Consider the following 20,084-nt stretch of genomic DNA (forward strand, 5'->3'; position numbering starts at 1 on the left):
TTGTATAATAGAACATTTTGAAAATCTATATTTAAAAAAGGATATATCTAAAATAATTATTTCATTTTTACATGCTTCGAAAAAGAGTAGTGCCTAAGACTGTGTTCATGAGCTAAACATGGCTGCGCCCTTTACCCTGTGTCATCATTAAATTGTTGACGCGGCAGAAAAAAAATGTAAAGGCCGTTCTGCTATGAAAAGATATCGCGTTAATCTCGATTTCTTTTGTTTGCCTACTAGTAATAAGAAGAGTGGGAACCATTATGGCTAGAATTTACCCGACTACAGGCAAGTTAGTCATAGAAATTCAGGATCAAGGAAAAATATTGAAGCATTAACTACAAACTAAGCTAGGCCTAACTTGGATTGATTCGACCATTCGATGACCCAACCTGCATGACCTGATGACCTGCTATTAGTATTACTAATGCTATTGCTACTGCTAACAGTAACAAAATAGCGGTGCACATCACAACTCTGAGCCTGGCCTAGTATTTGGAGAAGTCCCTTTGTTCATGGACAGGACAAAATTAGTCTCCAGAAAGAGAGAATGCCCTTCTAAATGGGGATCTGGAAAACATGTTGCAGCCTGACTCCACTTCAGCAGTTGTGTACAAAGTCTATGGAAAGTGAAGAGAATTTTCTAAGTATTTCCCAGCAACATCAGCAAATGTTTCTCAGTCCGGAATTCGTGTCTTTCCAGCATTTCTGTAATGACTGACTTTTATTGAGACGATATAGGGCCTATGACTGTATGAGTAGGCTTTTGATTAGAAAAGTGGAATCAGGATGCAACATTTTTCAGGGGATTTTTTTCAAGTGGGTTTGGTGATGCTCTCCTATTTCCAGAGCTTCAAGGTTTGTACATGGAAGAATAAAACATACAAACCTTCCAGATACATGTTGCTGGGTACAAACACCCATAAACACGTTTTGGCAGTTTTTATTGTGCCAACTTCCCCTTCCATCACAGCTTTGTGAAACTAGATTTCATACATGTATGCCTTCTTGGTGAAGTTAGATGTCAGATGGGGAGGTTTATTTACCTTTAGACCTTATATCCTCATAAAATGGTGACATTCTTTAGCATTTTGCCCATCCACACAACAGAAAATCAGCAGCATGTACTAGTGTCAGCTGTGTGATAGCTTCACCAATCGCAGCACAGTTCCTGCCTTCCCCTTTTGTAAAATTTGGTTTCCTGACCCCATTTAAATGAAAGCTGAGCTAGTATGACTGGTTATTGGAATGGAAACAAATTGGACCAATCACAGTGGGGCTTTCATCTGTGGGTGACACTGACAGAGTTGTGCACAACGAAAGAAATCTGCAAAATGTTGATCTGCTTCCATTAAATATTTCATACATATTGTAGGCTAGGCCCCTACTGCAATTCACCTCAAGCCATACTTCTTTCTCAAAGTGTTGCATTATACTGGATTTTATATTTATAAACATGACATTTCACCGCTGATCAAAGAAAAAGAAAATCTCAGAATTTCCAATTCCGATACATGCTTGAAGATCATTCATCTTGCATTGACATGATTAACCAATCACATTCATTTTTCACCTTAAAGTGACAGGTGCCCATTTCAAAGGATAATTAACAATAGGACTGGATATTACAACTTGGAGGGTGTCCTTAAACTCGGAGAAAGCCCTTTATTTGGGGGCAAAATGCACAGTTTTCTCCACAATTGTTTCAATGCATTGTGTGAGACCTCACTTCGCAAATACAATGCTCAACATCAACGTCATGCATGTACATGTATACATTCTAGGCCACACCGATACATTTATATTAAAATACTTGTATACATGTATATACCTGAAGAATTATGATGGCTAGATACAGACCTCTTTCCAACAGTAATTGTAATTCTATTGTTTTGTTACAGTCGTTGCTCTGTTGATTATAGTCGTTGTTGTCTACCTCCTGGTATTCTACCTGCCCTTGCCGGCAAACCAGCCAGATGACAGAAAACCCAAAGGTATCACATTAATAAGGTTACCAGTTGTCAGTTGCCAAATGAAAAAAAAAGGCTCCAACCCCCAGCATTTGGCCAAAAAAAAAAAGATTTGGTAAAATGCGAATTTCTCTCATGTATTAGCGAAAACAGATGCTTTTAACCCTGCGTAATGTACTTTCAGGAATATGTACTTGTGTTCGTGTAACTACATGCGACTCCCTGTCCGGTCAACATGCAAGTGACTCATTTTTACTGTTCAGGCACCACAGAGTTCCATCACAGGTGAATCTGGTGATGGTGGTGTTAACTCTGGTCATTTGCTCTTGCAGTTTCCCCACCAATGGTGGTAATCATTGTGATACATGTAGCTATGGAGCTGCAGTTCTGTGGCATTTACACTGTACACAATCTAACAGAGTACTTTCCTCTAATAAAACTTTGCCAGATTGGTTCTAGCTGATAATGATCTTGAAAAACCGAGGACCTTTAGGGATTTTATATAAGCTACATGTACATGTATAATTTTGCAAATCCTTTAACAGTAAAGCAAAATGCATTGATTGATGCTAAATGTGCCAATTTTTCAGCCGCAAGCTTCATTCGGTTATACTGTTTGAATGAAAATTGACAGTGGTGATTCATGTACAATGTAGGAGGCAGTAGGCTATTCGATTAAGCCTACCCTTTGTACATTGAAGGCAGACATCCATTGGTTAGGTATTAAGATCAATATCTTTTAATTATAGGTTTTGCTCTTGGGAAATAAATCAATAATGTTAGTGACTTTCCACAACCACAGGAAAGCTTTCAACCATGCCAGGCAGTTTGTGACATCATACATGTACCTTACGAGACCACAGATAAGCCAGAACTAAAGCTTCTTCATAGAAAAACTACTCAGATTTTAAAAATGCAGTGGTTTGTCCTGTCTCAGTTTCAACAGTCCCACAGGAAAGCAGTTTGTGCATTATGCAAAAATGTACTATGCGCTGCACAAAATTCCATTACAGCTGGACTGCGTGTAGATGGCTGCTGTGCCGAATAACGATTAGCGAATATTCAAATATTACTTTCCAAATTTGAATGTTCGAATGCAAAATTCATGAAAAGGAAGGGAACATTTTCTTCTGCTTTAAATTAGAAAAAAATGCACAATGGAGGCTTGTTTCCAGCAGACTTTAGTGAAAAGCGACAGAAATCTTCAGTAATTAAAACAGTAAATTATTCATTGACCTATTCAACAGAAATGAAAATTTCCAATCGGGCAAGAAGTATTGTTCATCTCTTAAATCTTGCTAAATTGTGGCTGGAGGTTCCCTTAGACGTGAGAAGCTAGTCTACTGATTATAATGTACAGTTGTGTGCCTTATTGCAACCGATTTTGTATATCGTTCGGATATTCGGTTGAATTGAAGGGCGAAAATTCGAATAGTGAATTATTTGAATTGACTCAGCCCTCGTGAAGATGTAAGTTTGCCCTGAGGCTAACCAGCTATTTGAAATGATGCTGGGAATCGTTTGTAATGCATGTTTTTTTCAGCATCTCTTTGACTTGGTAACCTGCAGATCTTTTGGCAGCCAAGCAGGACGGGCCTCTTCTCATTGCGCCAGGCCAGCACAAGAGGAACACCAGCAAAGGGTCCAAGTTGGGCCCCGGCAGGGCCCCACAGTTGCAGAGGCCATCGTTCAAGGGGAAGGACATTGTCAACGTGGTCGTTTGCTCGGATGAGAAGACCCTGGGGGGCCTGATCGCCACCGTGAACAGTATTTGGCTGAATTCCAAGTCCCACGTCAAGTTTTACATCATGGTGGACAAGGAGTCCTTGCTGCATCTCAGGTAATTTTGTTTATGGTCTTTTGCTTTATATTATTGGCTGTGTGTCATATAGAATCAGTGCAAAATTGCATCTTAAAGACCCCTGTACATGGACGTCTACTAGAGTCCACTCCAAATGAACATGATGGAAATCACCTGCGTACCTTCATTCTGCACAAAATACATGTACATGTGTAGTAAACTCCTTTATAGCTTTCATCAGCCTGAAGAAAGCTGTGAATTCGCATTGATTAAACCTAAATTGTTTCAATTTTTGCAGATCATGGCTGGCTATACCTGCCTTGCAGGATATAGACTACACTATGGTGGCCTTCAATGAATCGTGGGTGAAGGGGAAAACGCAGGCCAAGGATGTGAGAAGAGACAGTGTTTCACCAGTGAGTCGACTGTCAACTAATTGAAAATGAGAGGACAGGAGCTGGACAGAGTCTGCTTCCATACTTGTGCATGTTAGACTCCGGCCTGGAGCCTGGCAGCAAATGGTGAATTGAGCCAAAGCTTACATGATCTTCTAATCACAAGAATTTGCTATTTTTCACTTTTGCAGATGACATTTGCACGCTTTTATTTTGCCAAAGTGTTCCCAACATTGAGGGGCCGCGTGGTCTTCGTGGACAGCGATACGATTGTCCAGGGAGACATTGCCGACTTGAACAACACCAAGATGGAGCCAGGCGTTGCTGTGGCACTGTCGGATGACTGCAGCTCCTCCTCCAGTCGAGCCAGCCTGCATCAGGTGGGACATAGAACCTTCCAAATGGAGGCATGTGATACATGTATGTTCACCCAGCATTGCTGGTGTGTCAATTTAGTTAATACTGTACATGGGATTGTACGGAGTGGCGCATGACAGGGATAGACATGATGCGGTCTGTCTCCTACGACTACGGCTTTGAATTTTTACCAATAAAGCCAGCGGTGAAGAGCCGTTATCAGTGTTCAATATTTGTGTATGCCGTTGTCTCTGATGGAGATGTCCCACCGTGTGTTGCCAACATAGGGTATAACAAAAACCTTTGAAAGTATTTCTTGTAGGGGTTTTCCTTAACATATTCACTACTCAAAAGTATTAAAGGAACAAGAAAACATAATGTTTTTGTCATGGTCCATATGGGCTACCGTCAGAACATGAGGCAGTAAAGTTATGTGAAAATCATTCGGGTGTTGTCAATTGGTTCTCAAACAATACTCCACAATGTTGGTGCAATCATACATGTCATTTGTGTCATTCTGTTCTCTTGTTCCTTTAATTCTTTTGAGTAGTGTATATATTTGCAATGGACGTTTGTAGTGACACACATGATAAAGCCAAAAATGCAAAGGTTTTTTAAAGAGATATTGCACCACTTCATGCAATATCGTCATTAGAAGAGAGTATAAATCCTTGACATACCATAAACTGATTTTTAACGACACCATTAAACCCTACCGAATTCTACTCTATCCTAATATCAACTGGAGTTTCGGTTAGACAATGAATTGCTGTGACAAAATAATATCACAGCAAACCAGATTTTAAGTTCGTAAATCTGGCTTTAAAAAGCTTTTGCAAGCTAATGACCATCAGGATTGCTTGAAGTTCAATGCTGGCTTCATATTTATGAGTTTCATATTCTTGTGAAAACCCCGGTTGCAAGAATATCATGATTTGTTTTGCACGAAGAGAGGAAACACACAAATTTTCACTGCTCAAAAAGGGCTACTACATATTTGCTTACATGAGATCATTGACTGGCAAAGAATCCGTCAGACGTCTCGTTTCTATGATAACAGCTCACTTGCATAATAAGCAAAATTAAGTTGAGGAAAGAAATATACTCGAATAACCTTGGCATGCTATTGCAAGAATAATTTCATGCCAAAGTCCTCAGTATTGCATACCTTGGAAAGTACTACTTTCATCCAACTTGGCCTCACTACAACGATTGAAAAGTCTCTTCAGCCCCAGGGACAATTGGTCGTAACTACATCCTTGACAAGGAAGTATTTGAAAACTCCAGATTACTGGAACATTCCCCACGAGCAGACCCAGATAAGTTGGGAGGACTTGCCAAAAGCAATGCACAGCATGTGCAAATGCATAAACAGTCTGCTGTCTTACATTGGCCCAAATTCTTTGTATTTGGAGTCAAATACCGCCCTGATTTGTAATTGCATAGACTTGAAAAGTAGAAAGGCATCCAGGTGGTATGTTGTGTTTATGCATGAATGGGCAAAATCTTGGAATCATCCCGGTTGTCATAACTTTGTTGTGTATTCTATTTTTCGGTGGACAAGAATGTGTACTCCAACTATCTGAACTTTAAAAGCGAACGCATCAAGAAGCTGGGCCTTAACCCTATGGCTTGCTCCTTCAATGCCGGAGTCTTCGTAGCCAACATCAGCTTGTGGAAAGAGCAGAAGATCATGGAGAAGCTGGACTACTGGCTGGGTGTCAACGCCAGGTGAGTCCAGCACTGACGTTTGTTTATTGCCTCAGTGTACAAGAACTTGCCTGCTGAAATGTGAAATTCCATGGTTAAAAGGGTCACTAATGAGTTAAACTGTGACTTTTTGCATGGAAGGTTTGTGGTAGTGGACAGATGTCTTTTTTGTGTGCTGAGAACTCAGTGCTGAGAAGATTCAGTTTGGTGCTTTTATCAATGTTATCTTTTAAACCTCAATGAATAGAGTTACAATAATTGAGTCTTTACAAAACCTCACCGACTCACAGAAGATGTCTATTCCGTGGTGCAGCCATGTATGTAATCCAAGTACTTCCCTCCAGTGCGCAAACCTTCAAATCTTTTCTTTTGAGCTCTTATGACCATTTCTTCTTGATCACTTCCTACCCATTGAGAGAAAAGATCTTTATGGTGCATTTGCAAACCTTCTGCAGGCTTAGTCTCTCAGACATCAGGAAAGTTTGAACTTGAGTGACCACACAAAGCAGTCAGTTATCAAGGATGGATGGGGGAGAGGTACCAACTGCGGCCATCCCCCCTCCTGGAGCTTAAAAAATGAAAGAAAAAAATTGAAAGAGAGGCAGTTTCGGGGGGGAGAGGTCTGCTTGTTTCCTCACCTTCCAAAAATGTGTAAAAAAGCCCCCAAATGTAACCTCAATCCTCAGAAATCAAAAAGTTCCAAAAACAAATTGCAAAGTTTTGGGGGCCTCTTCCCCAACCCCCCCATTATGCCCCCACATTTTTTTTTTCAGGACCGTCAGTTATAGGTTGGCTTGTTCAATAGTCAGCAAACATTCTTTGTGATGGAGATGACGATACAGAGGTAAATGTTTGCCAACACCATGTAGCTGTCATTTTGCCTATCCAGCGATCAGTGCCAAGGATTTTCACTCGCACAGTGTAAGTCTCACTTTGCCCAGTGCCATTCATTGTGTCCTCTTCTCCTTCCAGGGAAGACATTTGGACAACTCAGAGAGGCGGGGGGAATGCTGCCCCGCCCATGATGATCGTTCTTTACAAACAGCACACCGAAATCCCCCCAGAGTGGCACGTCAGGCACCTTGGTTAGTATTAAACATCAAGAACGGTTGTAGTTATTGCTAGGCTTTTGTTCTGCAGTGTTTTTTAAATTTTCAACTCTAAAGGGAACAGTTTCTTTCGAGTTGAGGGAGAATGACTTTATGTGGAACCAAAATCCTTCAATTGAGAGGACTTTCAGATTTTCACTTTGTGAGAATGAAAGTGAAAATTTGCGTAACTCATTGTAGTGATAACTTTTCAGTACCTACTAAAACTGTTCATTTAGTAAACTTTGTAGTTTCACTTATGTTGTTGCCTTTGTGTTCTAATGTTCAAACTAAAAGACACATGGTTGCAACTTTCTTGTTATTTCCAAGAAAGGAATTTGCGCCTTGGAGATATTAATTAATTTTGGATTTTTTTGCCCTGCCTGACGTGTAATGTAAAAATGTATACTCAGTGTTTGCGCCTGGAGGTTTGTGAAAAAACCATAGGGGTACTTGGGTACAAGGTTCCCTGGTGCAAATCCATCCTTGGGAATAGTCGTTCCGCTTCTCACTGCTACATCTGACTCGAACCAGCCAGCCAACCCCGGATAGCTCGTCGGTCGAGTTGTTAAGACGTCTGCACTTGTAAGAAGGAAGTCGTGGGTTCGAGTCCCACCCAAGTACATTTGTGGTTTTTTCATAAGCCTTTGGGGGCAAGTACTGAGTATACAGTGTTATAATACACGTAGGGCAGGGTAAAAATCCAAATTGATTAACTCTGTTGTTAACATTATGTTGTTATTTCAGGTTAAGGAGCAAATCCGTTGTGGTTACCGACATCTTTTAATAATTAATTATTGTTACTAAGAGCACTGTTAATACAAGATTCTGCTTATAACAAGAAAATGTTTAGGTCCCAATCCTTTGTTTCTCATTGTTGCCTTTTGTGATAATACAATGTTCCTGTTCTAACAAGGTATTTTGTCAAGTCCGAAGGATTAATGAGGTTTGACTGCATTTATGAGATTCTGGACATTTCTTTGAAAGTGGGAAACTAATGATTTTTCAATGTACCTTTGTTTGTGTATATGGATTGCTGGCAGTTGATGCCACTAATAACAATTCTTATGTTGGTTGAATTCTCATTGTCACTGTGTCCCAGGTGTGACCTCCGGAACGCGATACTCTGAGAACTTTGTGAAATCGGCGAAGCTCCTGCACTGGAACGGCCACTTCAAGCCCTGGGGGCGGACCTCCCAGCACACCCTGGTCTGGGAGAAGTACTTCTTGCCTGACCCCATGGGCAAGTTCAAGCTGATCCGCAAGTACAAGGTTGATTAACGAGGAGCCCTGCGGGGCCCAGGCTACCTGACCCTTGCAATACCTTCCCTATATTAAAAAAAAAACCAAGTTAGATCTGACAGGGACTAGCACAACGGAATAGCCAGAATTAGGGGATCTGCAGCGAAGAAGCATACCTAGTCATTATGTCAGTACCTTAAGGTCCTTATTGACAACGATGTACTAAGAGGTACTTAATGTCAAGAACTTTGTTAATTTACATGAAATCAATTAGGAAGATTTGGTGAAAGTCAAGTCCGTTGGCCCCCAACAAAAGCTTATTTGGAACATGTTCGGTTCCAATTAAAGTATTTCTTTCAAGTTTACAATAGGGCCTAAAAAGTATGTGGGTATTCGATAAATTTAAGGTTCAACATGTGACATTTTACTTTCACTCTTACACCTGATGTATACTTCGAGGGATATATCACTGAAATTGATTTCAAACTATTTTTCCTTTTTTGCAGGTACATGCAATTTGCAGTACTTATTCAATTTTGGAAATTAAAATGAGTCCTAAACATTAAAAAATCATATGCCAGACTTAACAGGGACTGGAAAAATTTGACCTCAAATATATGGAATGACCCATTTGCCAAAAGGTCATGTGACTGCCATAAGGACCTTTCAGTACTGAATGCAGACCATGTGACTTGTGCCCATCTTGCCTTTTCCTTTAACCTACTGTGACAAAATCTAATAGTGGGAAAATGGTGCTGACAGATGCACAAACTTTATATTTATTTGCATATGGTTGAAGATCACTCATTTGTCAAAGTATTTCACTGCTGGAAAATATTGGCACTTTACAGTTTGAATGTAACGACCCACTGTCTTTGATATATTCAACCAACCTAGGACAGAGAAAGGATCCATTTCTTAAAAAGAAGATTCAAAGACACAAAAACTTGGAAAATCTTTCACAAAAGTTCAAAATGTTTTCATCAAATGCAGTGTAATGGGAACAGCCTCACAGTTAAATGGGTCGTTTCAGTTCTTCTGATCATTCGAAGGTTTTTCCCAAGGCAAATTGTTTCACAGCAATTCTAGTCTCGATGGAGAAAAAATTCCTAACCCTCCCTGTGCAAAGATACTGTATAGTCTTCATGATGTGTCAGGATTTGTCAGGAAGCTTCCGAAGCTTGTAGAATACCATTGCTTTTCTGCAAAGTGGAAATTTTCAGAGGAATCAGGATGGGTCCTTGACAAAATGCAGAGAGAAACACGAACCAGCACTCTCACATTTGTCAAGGCTTATATTTTAATATCTTTAGATCTTATACATTGTAGATCCTAATTTTTTGTCAATGTATTATTGCCACCAGAGCCATGTACAGAGAGTGTCGCAGTGGTTGAAAACAAACTGGCAGGTACATGAACCAGTGCACTTAGAGAGTTGGTAACCATTGCCGCACGATCTTCTTTACACATAATGAACAGCCATTTTATTTCCAAAATCTGAAGTTGGCACTTTCTGTATAAAGCAGCCCTGGTGGCAACCAGGGTGGCAACCTGGTGGCATCTTCTGACACACTCTTTAGTATTCTCGTCATTCATACTTTCTGTCATCTTGAACATGCATCTGCCTGCTTCCGTGGAATTTAAAAAATTGTTTTGCAAAGAAATATTGTGCTCTTTATGTACTGTGAGATTTTGAAACAGTTGATGCGTTTTGATATTGTTACTTTCTGAGTGTGCTAACACTTCATTGCCAACCGTAAACTTTATGTGCTATTAAGTGTCATTCAAATTTTATAATTTCATAGTTTCTGTTTTTTGTGTTACAAATTCATTTTTTGTGTGCTAACCTTTTATCGTAAATAACACATTGCCAAACGAAATTCTTGCCATGTTGAAAAAAAAAGACCATTGTAAATAGCAGATTTAGAGTAAGGTTTACTTTGATACTTTTTGAAACACTGTCGTTTATTTTGTATAAAATTTTCTATAAAATAGGTGTAACAACTTCAGTAATAATTTCTGCAACTTTTAACAGGGAAACGATGTGAGAAAAGACAAAATCGATAGCAAACCCTCCGATCTAAATACGTGTAGTGTCTATGTACCAAGTTTTTACTACTTTGTTATAGAGAATGACATATCTAACCAATTTTGTTTCCCCAGAAACTTTTGTGGTCTAGTTTTTGATTGCTTCAAGTATACAGTAAAACATTGACTTTATTTTAACAGCATTGGTTATTTCGATGGCACATTTGAAAAAATATTATTTTCACATTATACTGAGCATTGAAAAACGCAACAAATTTCTGTTGATATTTTTTGAGATTGTGTTAGTTTTACACCAAAGTAGTGAATACTGTAGCACCTTAAAGCCACAGATCCCCTCTTTTCAAAGATGTGTTATTTATTCACACATGGTCGTGGATAGCTAAACAAACTTTGTTTTGGCAAAAAGACAAGAGGGCTTGTAACCAAGTTTCACTTGAAATGCCAGCATAAATCCTGTTCAAATCCAGATCTCTCCTATGAAATGTTTGTAATGAATAGGCCAGATGTGTTCATAGTGCAGTCAGGTGAATCGTTACGTATCTTAGTGATTGTAATGATTTACTTTGCATAGGTTTTAGGCCTATATTGAGCATGTGTAGTTGTTTGCTCATATGATGCAAGATATGGGGCAGAGAGAACCCCCCCCGCCTTTGTGTTTGTCATTGTTTGATCGGAATCTCAGGAATTCTTTACAGACTTCTAGGGGGAGTGTGTTAGGTAACTATCGTGTGTATAGGGATTGGACATGTGGGGGGGGGTATCCATCGGCCCGATTTCGTGCACGGTATCAGTTTGCTTATTGTCCAAGGTGGTTGGGTCGACTAGTACGCTCGTACCCAAAAATTTAAAGATTATGCCAAAATCATTCTAAGAAAGATACCCTAACCAGGGCCTTCTAGCCAATTTTCACCTGACTGCATTGTTCAATGTGTTTACAAGACAAAGATGAGCACACCGTGTTATTGTTTCACAAATAAAAACAACGCTTTGTGCCTCTCATAAAGTGCGTTCCAGGGTTCAAATTAACATGTTCACGTATGAATCTTTGCAGCAGTCAATAATCGATTTGTGTTTTTCAATGAACAAACAAAACTCTGAACGGACATGAAGTACTGCGTAGGACTGAGTGACATTGTGATAAACCTTCTCTTGAGCTTGGTGGTAATTGTTGAGTTTGCTCACTGAAGTGAAGAACACAAAAGGAAGGCGAGAAATATTCTATTATGTTATTACATTCTTGTTTGTATTTATACAGACAATCTTTAAATAATGTGTGCAGGGTATTTGTAGTTAATCATGTAAAAAAAATCTAACTCTCCCATCTAAAGTTTCAGAATATCCTCATCTTATGTTAATGCATCCATGATATACTTGTTAAAGCATTGATAAAACACATTTTCCCAAGGGCTTAACAAACAACTCTAGAAAGTGCAACTAACGAAATGAAGAAATAAACAATACAAGTACAATGGATATGAAAATAGATATGATTAGACTTTTGAACTCAGTGGTGTATGGATTCGTACGACCGTACGTGGGTGCTAATTCGCTGATGAAACTGCGTGTAGTTAAAAAAAAAAACATCTTAAAGTTTCATATCAATCGACCTGTAACACCTTAATGTACGTGACGCTTTGTTTACATGTGCGCTATTGGACGCGATTTGTCAAGTTCCCATTAGAAACCTTCCTTTATGTTGTAAACAATGTTTGGTGCCATTGTTTTAGGTTTATATTATTCGTGTTTGATGCCCATTCTGTATATTGTACACTAATGCACGTGTACAGGCCTTGTTCAATGTGATTTCAAGTTAAGCAAGTCTGTGTGTTATTTTAGACTACAAGCACATGTGATTTGTCTGTTCCAACTGGTCAACGTTCATTCCATACCCCCAGTTTTATGAAAAGAAGATAGAATTAAAAATGTTGCTTAGAAATTAGTTCATTTGAACTATTACCGTGCACATTGTATGCAACATTTATTTAGGATAATAATTAAGTCCACTTTTCGTCAAGGAAATAAAACTTAAGGAGGTCAATTCTTGAGGTTCGGGCGAGATTTTTGCTTTGAAAAAGTAAAATTCACTCTTCTATGCAATAAATTATTTTGAATACCAGTATCTAGAAGTTATATTTTAATAAATGAACACGGAACAGGCAAAAAGCAAGCATAAAGCTACACCAAGCACGTGGTAAGCATACAGTGAGAAACAAAACTTGAAAAAAAATTATCCCAAAACATTTTTTTCTTCTAAAAAGAAATCTCATTAAAAAAAAAGTAGAAAAAATATCTTGTAGCAACGATTTGTTTCAAATTAGAAACAGTGTTTCTAAACATAGATCTCATGAGAACGAATTAACTGGAGAATAGCCTAACTTAACTTTGACTTATCTCGTAAAAATGAAGAGGGAAAACATCTCCAAAGACGGACTTTGATAAAACATACTGCACTCTTTAAGTTAAAAATGAATATGAATGATGGCACAACAGTTGAGAACACGCTAGTCATATTATCTTTGCTTAAAAAACCCCCCAAAAAACAACAACAACAAAAAACTTTTGTTGATGCGTCCGACGGGACAGCGTCGGATCGGTAATGACGCACCCTCACGTGCTGGGCTCAGAAGTTACGTCATGCATATATTTATAGCGTGACGAGTTTTGAGTTCGGGGGGGAATTTTCCTTTGCAATAGTATAGTACCCTGCGTGTGCATTAACATATCGAACAGAGATATCACGGTTTGCATCGGGTACCAGTTTATGTCGTCATAATATGGGGCAATACTTGTGACTCGTCGGCATAAAATCCTTTCGCGAACAGATTTTTCCATTTCATTCAAGCAAAGAAGCTTATACAACAACAGTCTTAGTGTTTTGTGCCTATTAACAGCTTGGGAAAGCTCTTACGAGACAATATTTTATATTAGAGGACACTTTTAGCATTTCAATGATATTTTGAATTGAGGGACCTATTTTGGAATACGCCTACAAAATCAAAACATAGTGGTCAGGTTGAAAACTGAAGCAAGACTCATCACGCAAGGACTGGAGCAAGTTTTTCGCTATTTCTACCCATTTCCTACTCCCAGAAACTAAAAAATCAATGACGATGAAGTGGGTGTATAAAGAAGAGCATCCTTTTGAGAAGAGGAGACAGGAAGGGGAGAAAATTCGCAGGAAATACCCGGACAGAGTGCCCGTGAGTTGTTACTGAGCTTACCTAGCGTTATAACTGGGCCAATTTACTGCGCCATTGTCATTGATGTCAATGCCAAGGCTCGTTGTCAATGTGTAGGCCCTCAGTTTATGCCCATGGATACTGAAGATTGCACTGACATTTTACATTTGTGAAATATTACACTATGCATTGGGGAATATGACACACTAAATAACAAGCTTAGGCCTATAGCCTATATAAAAATTAAAATTTATGTGTCAAAATCTTGTTGAGCTGAGTGGAGCGTTAGAATAGTAGTACGGGGGCCTATGCCTATTCCTCTTTTTGTGATTTTGGACAGGATCGTCATACTAAGGCTCCACGCTTGCACATATAGTAAGGTGAAAACGGTTCTCAAAAATTACAAAGACTCACCAAATTACCTTTAATTATCACCACCTAGGCCACTGGCTTCCATAAATGCCAATGTCAAATATGCCTAGTTGGGGCTTCAATTATATTTCTGACTTCAAAATCTGTCAAAATCCGACCGTAGAAAAAATGTTGCATCCTGGATCCACTTCAGCAGTTGTGTACAAAGTCTATGGGAAGTGAAGAGAATTTTCTAAATATTTCCCAACAACATTGGTAAATGTTTCTCAGTCCAGAATTTGTCTTTCCAGCGTTTCTGTAATGACTGACTTTTACTGAGATGATATATGATGAAAAAAGTGGAGTCAGGATGTAACATTTTTTCTCCGACTGTTTTCGCTTAACACACACACAGTACTTAAACTTCTCGCCGCCTCCTCCCATTCAAATACGGGCGCGCGTGTAGAGTTTCTGGCCCAATAACTCTATGGGCAAACATGGTCCTCCCAGACATGCCAGATGCATGCATGGCTGGCCTATACGTGGTCTGGGCACAAGACTCGCTGGTGGTGATGTTTTGGAGTGCTACCTACGACTGTTTCCCTGTCAATACGTCTTGTGCCCTGACTACATATGGTCCTCGAACTGGTTTCGTTAGAGGACCTTAAAATCATAAAAAAGGAATACTAACGCTCCACTCAGTAGAGTTAGTCAAAATCATGATCATAAGTTTAAAGACAGTAAACACCTGGTAAAGATATGAAAGATAGGCCACGTTTGTTTTTATACATGTAAGTTGTAACCAAAAAACCCATCAGCACATGACATGTCATGAAGGCATGAGACATGTACATGGATAAATGAAGAAGTGTATAGTAGGAATTTCTCCAATAGTAAAAATTTCTCCAATATGAAGGGATATTGAAGAAATTTATATAAAAATTCCAGCCATATGAGAAGTCAACCTACATACATGTATATGTACATAACAATTGTACTGGTTTATAGTTCAGGATGTTATTTGTTGAACATCTCACCAGTACTACAGTATATGCATGTAAGCATCTAGATTGTAAAGGAAATGCTGGTATACTGAATTTGATTAAACGGTAAATTTTAAAGGAAAGCCATCTCTTATTGTTGGATACTTTGATACTGCATACATGTACATGTATAATCATCTTGTTTCGAAGGAAAAGAGTGAAAAAAAAAAAGACTCATTCTTTCAACAAAAAGAGTGACCCAGGAAATTGAAAAATCTTTAGTGTCCACCCTAACGCTCAGGAATTTCAAGCACATCGGTGACACATTGAGAAATTGATGGGAGGGTTTACCTGTACATGGATCAAAAATTGGGGGGGGGGGTGTTATGGTGTGATGTATTTGTTTCCTTCTTTCATTGAATGACTCTACAAGTAATTTTGTGTTTTTTTCCAGGTGATTGTAGAGAAGGCAGCCAAAGCACGCATCGGTGACCTGGACAAGAAGAAATACCTGGTGCCCTCTGATTTAACAGGTTTGTTCAAACTGATGGATCCGCCTTCCCTCAGCAGCTTTCCTGTAGCTTGTGCGCTGATCCCAGAGCAGGTCGATCCCATTAACCCAGAGGTTAACCATAGGTTATGCGAATATTTTTGTTGGGCCTGATGGGTGGGTCGATCAGCACGATCGCTGGATAACATTGCGCTGTCAGTCAATCCAATATGAAATCTCCGACTTCACTTCCCTTTTTGAAATTGTCTTCCACGACCATGAATCAGATGGACTTGTAAGGTAATTCAGGTGATTCACAATTGTGCTCCACCAAAAGTTTGCAACGGTCAGTCAATCATAACGCGCGAAATTTGTCGACCCTTTCCAATTGCATATTGGGTCGACAAATTTCGAGAATGGTGATTGGCCAACGCGTTGCAAACTCTTGGCGGCGCACTATTCTGAAACGGCCGTATTGGCTAATGACAGAACTATCAGCCTATTGTACTGCAAAATGGACAGATTGCACAAGGCTCCAGCAATGGCACACATCAACTGATCGCATCTGGCATATTCATTGCCAGGTGCACAAGGCTCATGTAGATAACACCCAGAGTAAAGCCCTACCTGTACAATGTATATGGTCATGGACTTTTACACTGTACATGTATCATTGCTTTTAACCTGAAACAGCCAGGCTTTTTTCAGATCACCCCATATCCAAGGTGGGGGGGGGAACTGTTTTATGCATGATTTTTTGAGAACTTGGTATGCATGTAAAGATGCTTCTAGTGAGTAGCCTACTGTGCATGTACATCTGTGAAGTTCCAATTTGATCCAACATATGATTTTGTTGTCATGGTCATTTGAAATCTATGGTCTCACGTTTGCCGGCCTGCATGCGTTGATTACCTGTGGTATTTCTGGCCGAGCTGTCACGGAAAAAATGAGCATCTTGCAAGAACATTCTGTCTGATTTTCACAACATTTCGTTGAAAAGCCACAAGACATTCTGAAAAAACTCCTGAAGGCTTGGCGTAGGCAAAAATATGCAATGCCCCCCTCCCCAGCTCGTTAGGGTTAAAACTTGAATTCTGTCTAATCCACCCTTTGAAGTTAATGTTTCAAAGTAAATGTACATGTATACATGTACATGTCAACTGAGTTGAGCAGTGTGAACACCATCCCAGCCGTCTGATGTACCTACATCATATCCGTCCGTAGTTGAAATGCACTCTCACCGGCGAAAGAAAAAAACAGATGGTATGATGTTTTTAACTGGGTTCTTGCAGGCGTTCGGCATGCACACAAAGACCATGTATTCTAGACTAAATTTGTGGTGCATACTCTGCATGCTAAATGTCTGCACCTACGCCGTAAGTGCGTACCAAATGGCTGTTAATTTCAGTTCCAAACACCCTCTAGACTGATCTTGGAGGATGTTGAGTGACTTTGTTTGACTCGTCCCAGGTAGTTTCCTCAGTTCCTCCCCTCCAGGGCTGCTTGCTGATCTTCACATTACAAAGTGTTCGTGGGATAGGCCACATTTGCATTAATTTGTGTTATGGAAGGCACTCTATGGCGCTACATTGTAGCCAGTGCGTGTGTGTTCCAGGTATTTTTTACCAGCTGTTGCCCCGGCACCCTGTCTTATGTTTCCATTTCCTATAGCAACGACAGAAATATCAAACAGGAACGAGGCTCAAAGGAAGCTTGTGGACAATTACATGTATCAGGTATTTTTGCGATGCCACAAAGGCTGGCTTGGAAAGTACATTTTACTCTATGTCAGTATGGCGAGTCCAGTTATATTGCAGGTGTTTGTTGTATAGGCACAGGTACCTTTGGAGTGATCATTTTATTACCCTCATGTTAGGGCCGAATGATGCTGAACATCAAGTAATTCTGGATTGTTTAATTTTTCAGTTGGCCAGTTCTATTTCCTAATCCGGAAGCGGATTCAGCTGCGCCCAGAGGACGCTCTCTTCTTCTTTGTAAATAATGTTATTCCCCCGACCAGCGCCACGATGGGCCAGCTGTACCAGGTATGTGCCCTTGTTCTTGCTAGCCCTTCTCTACCTCTCAAGGTGTACTTTGAGCTCCATTTAGCACTGCCAGAAAATTCTCAGCAAAGAGATACCTGTAGCGTGTCATGATGAATAGTGAAAGAGAGTTTTCGGAATGTGCTGGGTTTTTTTTTTAAAGGTTAATCTGCTGGCTTTGCTCAGTGGGCAGTGATTATGGCAGAGCCAACAGAAGGAGGTTTCATCACCAGCTGCTCCTAGTAACTACACCTAGCACATGCACAATCTGGAGGGTTGTGTCTGAAGAGCATCACTTGTACTGCACTGTGGGGTCAGGAGATTGACCTGACAAACATGTAATTGTGTTGACTTTTGCTTTCTGTTATAGGATCACCATGAGGAGGATTTCTTCCTGTACATCGCCTACAGTGACGAGAGTGTGTACGGGGCCTAGATGCATCACAAATTGTGTTACTTCACTGCACATACAAGAAAAGAAAACACTGTAAAAACCTAAATAAGAAACAAACAAAAAAATTTGAATAAGAAATAGAAAAGCAAGAGAAACAATTTGCCATGAACTTTACTGAATTTGCCAAACTTCAACACTAATCAGGAACTAAAAAACATTAGAACATGACGGTAATGATGCCAGGGGTGCTGCAAATCTGTCTTAAGTAGGCCATTTTAAAATCTGCGTAATAGCGACAGCTAAGGATATGGCTTTAGCCTCTTACAGGTGGCCACTGTAGGTGCACACACACCACCTACAAATTTCAGGCAGGCCTGGTTCTTGTTTCTGATTTTGGCAAATTTGAGGGAGTTGGGTTGCACATACTCGACGTCGAACTGTCAAATTTCATTTCAAAGCAGTTACCGCTCATACATTGTAGAAGTACATGTACATTTATGTAATACTGCATTAAGAACTTAAAAAGAGCTTTTTGAAATGAAAAGGAAAACCAGTTTCACTCCTTTACCTGTATCCACTACACACCCATCCTCAGTTTTTTGACATGTAACTACGTATCCCACATGTGCATGTGCAGGCAGAATTCAGCATACCATCTTTAACTTACATTTTCTTTGTTGGAATTCCACAGTTTTAATACTTTCAGTTGTGTATTGTAATGTATATACGTGTTTAATTACTTTGGCAGGATTAAAGTCGGGTAATTTTGTGCATGCCCTATTGCTTTTTTTCCAAGTCATTCATTAAACAAATGCTAATCGAGGATTGGAATCGAGGATTGGTCATTTATTTTGAAACGAAACGAGAGGTGTTATGTAAACTAAAGAAACAAACTCTTAAAACGCTTGCATATATACATGTACATGTATATGTATTACTCTGTTTACACAGAAAATATAAGAAGCTAAAAATTCCAATGATACATTTAATTAAGCTGAATTTAAAGGGGAAAAGTCACTCTTTGCACTACTAGCATGACTAGGAAGCAGTGAAAATTAATGGTTGGACACTGGTTTCTGAGAAACACTTCCCTTCAATTGGTAAAGTGTGAACCCTCGTAAAATTTCTCACAGAGGCTAATTGCAGGTTATGGCTTTATTCACCTATACTATTTTACCAAATGTTTTATGTCAAGAAATCAAACAATGGTGAACATCAAACTATGCTTTAGCTGTAAATATTACGTAATTGTAGTTTAATACATGTTAATATAATTTATGATACTTTCTCCGTTTTATCAGATGTTGGGACCCAATAACGTCACTCAATGTACGTATAGCATAACTTATTTAACATGAACTTACCTCAACCTGCACATTTTTTTGGAAACCCAGTCGAGAAGTCATTCCGTCAAAATGATGCTAGAGTCATGTTGCATTGTCGATTCCTTGGGCAATTGTCGATGCCTTGGGCGCTACATTTAATTTTGAGTAGTGCTCAGATTGTCATCGCGGTAGTTATCCAAAGGAGAAAAAATGCACCAAACAGTTCATAATGAAAGTTTACCGGCAATTTAAAAACAAATGCACGATTGGCTTGAAAAATCAACCGAAACTCTCCTAACTTCTTCAGTTATTCGTAGTATTTGCTAATAAACTGTTCACATGAAAATAGTGCTTTTATTGATGTCACTCGTAAAATAAAATACTCCAATGAAATTCCTTATGTCTGAATTTTTTTGTTTCTTATAGCAGTATCGTTAAAAAAAAAAAAGAAAAACAACCCCCCCCCCAGCATACATGTACTCTGAGTTATAGCCGGTGTTATGTATGTTTATTCGAAGTTGATTGATTTTAAGTTATTTGTGAGTTCAAACATTAAAAACATGTTATGTGTTTTGCTGTTTTGGGGAATATTCACGAATAGCTATGTAATTTTAAACTAGCATTAAAAGTTTTGCCTGAGTAATAAGAGTTGTGTGTAGTTCTCTTTTGTTATCTAGGTCAGGTGTGATTTAGAAGACTTCAAGTTGT

At 39.3% G+C, this 20,084-nt stretch overlaps 2 protein-coding genes across 2 annotated transcripts; both read left to right on the plus strand.

Annotated features, from left to right (window-relative positions):
- The first annotated feature begins 96 nt into the window (after positions 1-96).
- Positions 97-12,562, plus strand: LOC110982673 (glycosyltransferase 8 domain-containing protein 1-like). Its single transcript, XM_022241264.2, has 8 exons — positions 97-288; positions 1,902-1,994; positions 3,540-3,810; positions 4,070-4,187; positions 4,358-4,546; positions 6,088-6,254; positions 7,206-7,318; positions 8,424-12,562. The coding sequence occupies exons 1-8, from the start codon at positions 264-266 to the stop codon at positions 8,600-8,602; spliced, it is 1,155 nt and encodes a 384-aa protein (XP_022096956.1). The 5' UTR covers positions 97-263; the 3' UTR covers positions 8,603-12,562.
- Positions 12,563-13,405: 843 nt separating this feature from the next.
- Positions 13,406-20,022, plus strand: gabarap (GABA type A receptor-associated protein). Its single transcript, XM_022241244.2, has 4 exons — positions 13,406-13,812; positions 15,580-15,658; positions 17,542-17,660; positions 18,028-20,022. The coding sequence occupies exons 1-4, from the start codon at positions 13,717-13,719 to the stop codon at positions 18,091-18,093; spliced, it is 360 nt and encodes a 119-aa protein (XP_022096936.1). The 5' UTR covers positions 13,406-13,716; the 3' UTR covers positions 18,094-20,022.
- The last annotated feature ends 62 nt before the right edge of the window (positions 20,023-20,084 follow it).

The sequence above is a fragment of the Acanthaster planci genome, linkage group LG16 (genome assembly GCF_054643075.1).
Source record: "Acanthaster planci isolate LZ-2023a linkage group LG16, COTS_SCS, whole genome shotgun sequence".
Taxonomy (NCBI): Eukaryota; Metazoa; Echinodermata; class Asteroidea; order Valvatida; family Acanthasteridae; genus Acanthaster; species Acanthaster planci.

Excerpts from the sequence above, each read along its gene's own strand:
- gabarap (XM_022241244.2), top strand. The coding sequence starts at position 13,717 with ATGACGATGAAGTGGGTGTATAAAGAAGAGCATCCTTTTGAGAAGAGG. Across the intron at positions 15,659-17,541 it reads GGTGCCCTCTGATTTAACAG|TTGGCCAGTTCTATTTCCTA; the intron begins GTTTGTTCAAAC and ends TTAATTTTTCAG. Across the intron at positions 17,661-18,027 it reads CGATGGGCCAGCTGTACCAG|GATCACCATGAGGAGGATTT; the intron begins GTATGTGCCCTT and ends TTTCTGTTATAG.
- LOC110982673 (XM_022241264.2), top strand. The coding sequence starts at position 264 with ATGGCTAGAATTTACCCGACTACAG. Across the intron at positions 4,547-6,087 it reads GTCGAGCCAGCCTGCATCAG|AATGTGTACTCCAACTATCT; the intron begins GTGGGACATAGA and ends TCGGTGGACAAG. Across the intron at positions 7,319-8,423 it reads GTGGCACGTCAGGCACCTTG|GTGTGACCTCCGGAACGCGA; the intron begins GTTAGTATTAAA and ends ACTGTGTCCCAG.